Source organism: Lipotes vexillifer, unplaced genomic scaffold, assembly GCF_000442215.2.
Source record: "Lipotes vexillifer unplaced genomic scaffold, Lipotes_vexillifer_v1.1 scaffold572, whole genome shotgun sequence".
Taxonomy (NCBI): domain Eukaryota; kingdom Metazoa; phylum Chordata; class Mammalia; order Artiodactyla; family Lipotidae; genus Lipotes; species Lipotes vexillifer.
The window spans coordinates 766,459-773,940 of record NW_006771270.1 but is presented as its reverse complement, the minus strand read 5'-3'; the positions used below and the strand labels follow the sequence as shown (position 1 = coordinate 773,940).

At 37.2% G+C, this 7,482-nt stretch overlaps 1 protein-coding gene across 1 annotated transcript in view; it reads left to right on the top strand.

The window, feature by feature from the left end:
• The first annotated feature begins 878 nt into the window (after nucleotides 1-878).
• Nucleotides 879-7,482, top strand: part of SLFN12 (schlafen family member 12) — a 17,040-nt gene continuing 10,436 nt past the window's right edge. Inside the window, exon 1 of the mRNA XM_007446594.1 lies at nucleotides 879-1,947. Within this exon, the coding sequence (XP_007446656.1) occupies nucleotides 897-1,947 (1,051 nt within the window). The 5' untranslated portion in view covers nucleotides 879-896. The remainder of the gene's footprint in view (nucleotides 1,948-7,482) is intronic.

The window sequence follows — 7,482 nt, the reverse complement described above, 5'->3', positions numbered from 1 at the left end:
GAGTCTCTGCAGGGTACTGATCCAGCAGTGGACAGGAGTATTCTGACCTTCTTTGTATCCTTTCCAAGTGTAGTGATCACTACCTGTGATGAACTCTTCTCTCAGCTGTCTCTACGCCATCTATAACAAAGCCATAATCCCAGCAGACCTTAAAGGGACAGGGTTAATGGATTTGGGATACTTATACTTAAAGCAGATGTTTTTGTATATAAGAATTTTACCTCATTGAAAATATGTGGATATCTGATAGAAAAAGTGTATAGTGACTTGGCCCACCTTGCTTAAGATCAATGGCCAAAATTTATGACTCTAACTCATCCTTGCAAGAAGGAAAAATTATTAAAATGGCATATTGCTAGATATCTTTAGACTCCAACTGAGAATTTTCCCAAGGGATTCCCCAATAAAAGAAAATAATTAAGATAAAGTTGAAATTATTTAAAAAAAAGTATATGTAATATATAAAACTAAAATTTGGTTCACTGAGATCAGAAACATAGATAGGCTCCCCTCAGGGGCTTATTTAAGAAAAGAAGAGAGAAGCAAGTTATATAATATTAGCGATTAGAAAGGAGATATAAACACAGATAAAAATTAGATTAAAACAATTAGAAGAGGATCATATAAATCTATGGCAAAAAATTGGAAAATTTTACAGGAGTAGAAATTACTATCATCTTATCATCATTATCATTATCATCAGTTCAGAATATGTCCCCCAAACCTATTTTATATCTGTATCCTTATCATGGCATCCAGTGGAATATAGGAGAAAACAAAATAAAGAATTTTGTTGGGTTTGCCTCACAATACACAATTTGCTATCTCTTTTGCTCAGGTCCTATTTTAAATGGCTCTGTCTGTTTTACAGAAAAGAATTTCTGCTTGGAAGTTGAATGGCTTCTAGGAAAATGACCGTCCGTGTTGTTTTGGATACTAACTATGCTGAGCTGGTTCTAGATGTGGGAAAAGTCACTTTCGGGGAGAAGAATAGAAAAAAAATGAAAGATTGTAAATTGAGAAAAAAGCAGAATGAAAACGTCTCACGATCTGTGGTTGCTTTGCTGAATTCTGGAGGGGGCGTATGCAGAGCTGAAATTGAGAATGAAAACTATAGTTATGAAAAAGATGGAATAGGATTAGATTTGGAAAATTCTTTTGCCAATATTGTTTCGTTTGTTTCTAAATACTTAGACTTTATGCAGCAAGGTAAATATTTTCTGATTTTTGTCAAATCGTGGAGCTCAGAAACCTCTGGGATGAGTATTGCCACCTTGAGCTCCAATTTGTACAAAAGAGATATAACCTCTTCAAATGTCATGAATGCTACCGCTGCACTGGAATTCCTCAAAGACAGGTTAGAAACTGGATTTTCTTTAATACCTAAATCACCTCCAAAGAGGTACCGTTTTGATGTACAAGAAGAAAGTAGCATGAAGGCCTTGGCTGCTGACTTTTTTAATAGGATGCAACTCAGGTACAGAGAAAAACTCACCTTTACTGAATCCACACATGTTGAAATGAAAGACTACTCAACAGAAAAGTTGTTACAACGCATTAAAGATATTCTCCCTCAATATGTTTCTGCATTTGCAAATACTCATGGGGGATATTTGTTTATTGGTTTAAGTGAAGAAAGTCAAGAAGTAACTGGCTTTAAAGCAGAGAAGAGTGACCTTGACAAGATAGAAAAAGAAATAGAACAATGCGTTAGCAAGCTTCCTGTCTATCACTTCTGTATAGAGAAGAAGAAGATAAATTATTCATGCAAATTCCTTGAAGTATATGATGAAGGAAGTCTTTGTGGATACGTCTGTGTGCTCAAAATAGAGCTATTCTGTTGTGCAGTATTTGCCAAAAACCCGAATTCCTGGCATGTGAAAGATAATCAAGTGATGCAGCTGACCGCGGAGGAATGGGGCCAATTAATGCTGGATCCTGAACCAAGTGAGGAAGGGGGATTAGAAATAAGGGTATATTTGGCTGAGGTGGCAAAGCTTTTTTTTTCTCTTGGATTTGGGACAACATCAATAGTCCTCAAATTTCAACGCCTAATTTACTAATCTCTGGTGGTTACAATTGTAGTTCACTATCTCTACCCACTTAGAAGGTAGCTATTCCATACAGAAAGCACATTAGCTCCTCTCTGTAGCACTGCCTGGTATAAAGATCCAATTAACCCTGCTTTTCTTCCTTGTCACTTCTACTCACTTTCAAGGAGAGCCTGTGAATTCCTTCTCCCTTTCCCTTCTGAGCTTGGTTTCAGTAACTGACCACTTCTCTCTCTCAGGAACACTTGCCTCTTTTATTTACTTGCTCCATCTTTCTTTACACCTTTCCATTTATTTCCCTTAGAACCTCTTCCCTCTTCCTCTCCTGTCTCTTCCGTTTGTGAATCAACGTGTAACCCTAAATTTGACTGATAAGAAAAGGATAGTGTTGGTATTTCATCTGATTTTTGGAAAAGAAAAGCCTCCAATGAAATTAGACCAGCACTAGCAACTTAAAAATCTCTGAAAGTGCAAGCTTCTTCCTTAGAATCTGCACAAAATTCAGCTCTCCACTAACCATCATGTCTTCTAATTTTAATTGCTTTTAAAATGAACCCAATTATATGGTAATGTACTCAATTACTATTAATGCATTTTCCTATTAGTATTCAATATAGTGTGTTTCAACAGCCTCAAGGAATAAATTTATAACATGTTTGACTTGGGAATCTAAGCACAATATCTAACAATATTTCTATTGGAAAAATGGGGTCATTTCTAAGCAGACTTTTGATATACTAAGCATTTAGTTGTGACAAATTGAGAAAGTGATTTTTGTTTTTTAAGATTTTTCCAGTTCATTTGAAGAGATGAACCTTCAACAAAGTATGTTATCACCTATACCCCTTGATTGGTCTCTGTATAAATATAAGAATTTGGAAACTCAGGAGCAGAGATATCACCTTACAGGTAATTTAATTCTGGTTTCTTTGGACTTGGTGTGTGTATTTTCAAATCTTCTCTTCACATCAGCTCTATCTTGAAACTTATCATCAAAGTATATTCTGGCATTCAGGGGAATGCTTTGGTGTTTTTATCATTGAATATGTCAAAATCTAATATTTCAGATTTTGATTAGACTTTCCTTTGTGTAATAGGAACTCCTTTAATTGGAAGCAAGAGAACCCCAACTCAGTTTAGTTTAAACAAAAAAGGAAGTACATGTTGCTGGGAAATCTAGGTTGAGACCCAGCTTCGTACATTCAGTTACTGAAGAAAGGCCACCAGTACTCAGAATCTCTGATTTATCTGTTTTCGTTATTACTGTTTATGGACAACATGTCGTTGTCTGCCGTATAAACAGTGTTACCTTGAATATTCTTGTTCAGTCTTCTGGTGCATATTTTCAAGAGTTTCTCCTGGGTCCACACCTAGGAGTAGAATTGCTAGGTCAGCAAGTATGTGAATATTCAAGCAATAAGATAATGCCAGATTGTTTTCCGAAGTAAATGAGTCACTTTACTCCCAACAACAATATGTTACAAATGCCACATCTTCTCCAGTTGTCAAACTTCTCTTCATCTTTCTTCTCATCCTCCTTCTTCCCACTCAAATAGGTGTAAAATAGTATCTCTCTGCGTCTACATTTCCCTGGTTATTAATTTGGTTGAGCATATCTTCATATACTTACTGGCCATATGTATTTTATCACCTATGAAAGGCCTATTCTGTCTTTTGCCCATTTTTCTATTAGGCTTTTGTCTTTTTCTTGCTGATGTGTAGGAGATTCTAAATCCAAATGCTCTTTTGGTCATAGGTATTACAGATTACAGAGATCTTCTTCAAGTTTGTGGCTTTTGTTTTCTCTTTCCTTAAGGCATATTATGATAATTAGTAGTTTGATATTTTAATTTTCTGGTTTAATGCTCTTTGTGCCTTGTGTAAGAGATCATTCTCTACCTTAAGGTTAGAAAGATATTTCCCTTCATTTTCTTCTAAAAGTTTTAGGGTTTTGCACTTTACATTTAACGTTTAAATCCTTGATTCATCCATCTCAGTGGTGATGTAAGAGTACTATTTCATTTTGTTCCATGTGGATGGCCACATTACCCAGCTCCAATTACTGAATAGTTCCCACTTTCACCCACTGATCTGCCATGCCACCTCCAGCATATTACTAAGTATAAGTATAGCCATATTTCTAGAATCCCTATTATGTTCTCTTGGTCAATTTGTCTGTCCCTACATCTACTATACTGTCCTAATATAATATCGTATTAAGTACTTGGCAGGGTAATCCGCCTTGCTTTTATTCTTTTTCTTTGACAGTGTCTTGGTGATTTTAAATCATTTAATATATTATACAAATTTTAGAATCTGCTTAAGTGCCACAAAAAACCCTTTAAGGATTTTGATTGCAGTTACATTGACCAGGTAGATTTGTGACATATTTACATCAATTGCTTTGTACAGTTGAACATAGGAAATCTCTCCATTTGTTTATATCTTCTTTAACGTCTTTAAAGTTTTATAAGTTTCTGTGTACAAGTTTTGTACTTTTTTTGTTACATTTATTACTAGTTTTTTTTTTAATTTTTATTTTATTTATTTTATTTTTGGCTGTGTTGGGTCTTCGTTGCTGCATGCAGGCTTTCTCTAGTTGTAGCAAGTGGGGGCTACTCTTTGTCACGGTACGTGAGCTTCTCATTGTGGTGGCTTCTCTTGTTGCACAGCACGGGTTCTAGGCACGCGGGCTTCAGTAGTTGTGGCACGCGGGCTCAGTAGCTGTGGCTCCCGGGCTCTAGAGCGCAGGCTCAGTAGTTGTGGCACACGGGCTTAGTTGTTACACGGCATGTGGGATCTTCCTGGACCAGGGCTCAAACGCATGTCCCCTGCACTGGCAGGCAGATTCTTAATCACTGTGCCACCAGGGAAGCCTTATTACTAGGCTTTTAAAAATTTTTTGTTGTTGTAATTGTAATTGATGTCTTTCTTTTTTTTCTTTTTTTTCTTTTTTGGCTGCGCTGTGCAGCTTGCTGGATCTTTGTTCCCTGACCTGGGATTTAACCTGAGCCCTCAGCAGTGAAATTGTGGAGTCCTACCCACTGGACCGCCAGAGGATTCCTGATGTTTTTATTTAAAAGTTACATTTTCTTATTGTTTGTTGATGGTGTGTAGAAATGCAATCAATTTTATATACTGAGTTCATGCTACCTTGTTAAAATTTATTTCAAATAATTTGTCCATAGATTCTTTTTATGTTCTTTATAATTATACTGATTATGTTTTCCTAACTCTTTTTTTTTTTTTTGTGGTATGCGGGCCTCTCACTGTTGTGGCCTCTCCCGCTGCAGAGCACAGGCTCCGGACGCGCAGGCTCAGCGGCCATGGCTCACGGGCCCAGCCGCTCCGCGGCATGTGGGATCTTCCCGGACCGGGGCACGAACCGGTCCTCGGAAGAATGCTGCAAACTCAAAAATCTCTCCAGTTGCAATTGTATTTCAAGAGTAGACTGCTCGGGCTTCCCTGGTGGCGCAGTGGTTGAGAGTCCACCTGTCGATGCAGGGGACACGGGTTAGTGCCCTGGTTTGGGAAGATCCCACGTGCCACGGAGCGGGGGAGTCCATGAGCCATGGTCGCTGAGCCTGTGCGTCCGGAGCCTGTGCTCTTCAGCGGGAGAGGCCGCAGCAGTGAGAGGCCTGCATACCGCAAAAAAAGAAAGAAAGAAAAAAAAAAGAGTAGACTGCTCTTCTGTTTATATCTCCTGCTTTGGTTACTTTTCAGTGCCTTCAAATACTTAATTTTTAATATTTTGTCCAGATTTTATACTTTGCATCTGTGAGACGGTTAGTCTGACTAAGCTACTCTACCATTGCTTAGAGACAAAAACCTCTCATCTGTTGTTGGTTTTTTTTGCCTCTTTTTGGATTATTTTATTTTATTTTCCTGTTCTTCTCTCAGCTTTTAATACAAATTATTTTATTATTCCTTTACATGGTTTGCCTAGAAATTACAGTGTACATCTTTATTTTGCTAGTTTTACTTCTTCCCAAGTTTTTAGCTTTATATGAGTCATTTATTGTTTTAAAACTGTCAATAATACTTCTTATTTGCCCCAAATTTACTTTTTCCAGGAAAATGTATTAATTCCTGAAGTTTAATGCTTTCATTTGGGATAATTCTCCTTTAAGAAGAAGAACTCTGTTTGATGTTATTTGTAGTGTAGATCTTCTGACAATAAGTTATCTCTTTCTCTCTCTTTCCCCCCACCCATTTGAAAATGTTTTATTTTTGCTTTTTGTTGGATATTTGTGGTACATGTTGAATTCTAGGTTTGCAAACCTTTTCTTTCAGGACTTTAAGATGTCATTCCAGTGTCTTCTGCCTTATAGACTTTCATAAGTCTTATTGTTGCTTCCTTGTAGATTATGTGTCTTTTTTCCTCTGACTGCTTTAAAGATTTTTCTGCTGTAGGATGTCTTTCCATTTATCTGTGCCTTCTTTAATTTCCTTCATCAGTGTTTCAGAGTTTTCAATGTACAAGTCTTTCACTTCTTCAGTTAAGTTTATTCATAAGTATCTTATTCTTTTTGTTACTATTGTAGATTGGATTGTTGTCTTAATTTCCTTTATGGATAGTTTATTATTAGTGTATAGAAATGCTACAGATTTTTGTACATTGACTTTGCATCCTGCAATTTTACTGAATTTTCTTATTAGTTTTAACAGTTTTTGTTGTTGTTGAATCTTTAGGGTTTTCTACATCTATGATCATGTCATCTGCAAACAGAGATCATTTAACTTCTTACTTTCTGATTTGGTTGCTTTTATTTCTATTTCTTTTCTAATTAGTTTGGCTAGGACTTCCAGTAGTGTTGAATAGAAGTGGTGAGATGGGCTTCTCTGGTGGCGCAGTGGTTGAGAGTCTGCCTGCCGATGCAGGGGACACGGGTTCGTGCCCCGGTCCGGGAGGATCCCACATGCCACGGGGCGGCTGGTCCCATGAGCCATGGCCGCTGAGCCTGTGCGTCCAGAGCCTGTGCTCCACAGCGGGAGAGGCCACAACAGTGAGAGGCCCACCTACCGCAAAGAAAAAAAAAAGGAAGTGGTGAGAGTGGGCATTCTTGCCTTGTACTGGATCTTAGAGGAAAAGCTTTCAGTTTTTCTGCATTGGTTATGATGTTGGCTGTGGCTTTTCATATCTGGCCTTTGTTGTGTTGAGGTAAATTCCTTCTATACCTATTTTGTTGACAGTTTTTATAGAATGGATGTTGAATTTTGTTAAATTCTTTTTCTGCCTCTGTTGAAATGATTATGTGGTTTTTATCTTTCACTCTGTTAATGTGGTATATCACATTGATTTGTAAATGCTGAACCATCCTTGCATCCCTGGGATAATCCTACTTGGTCATGGTGTATAGTCTTTTTAGTGTGCTTTCAAATTTGGTTTACTAGTATTTTATTGAAGACTTTTTTTTTTTTTTTTTTTTTT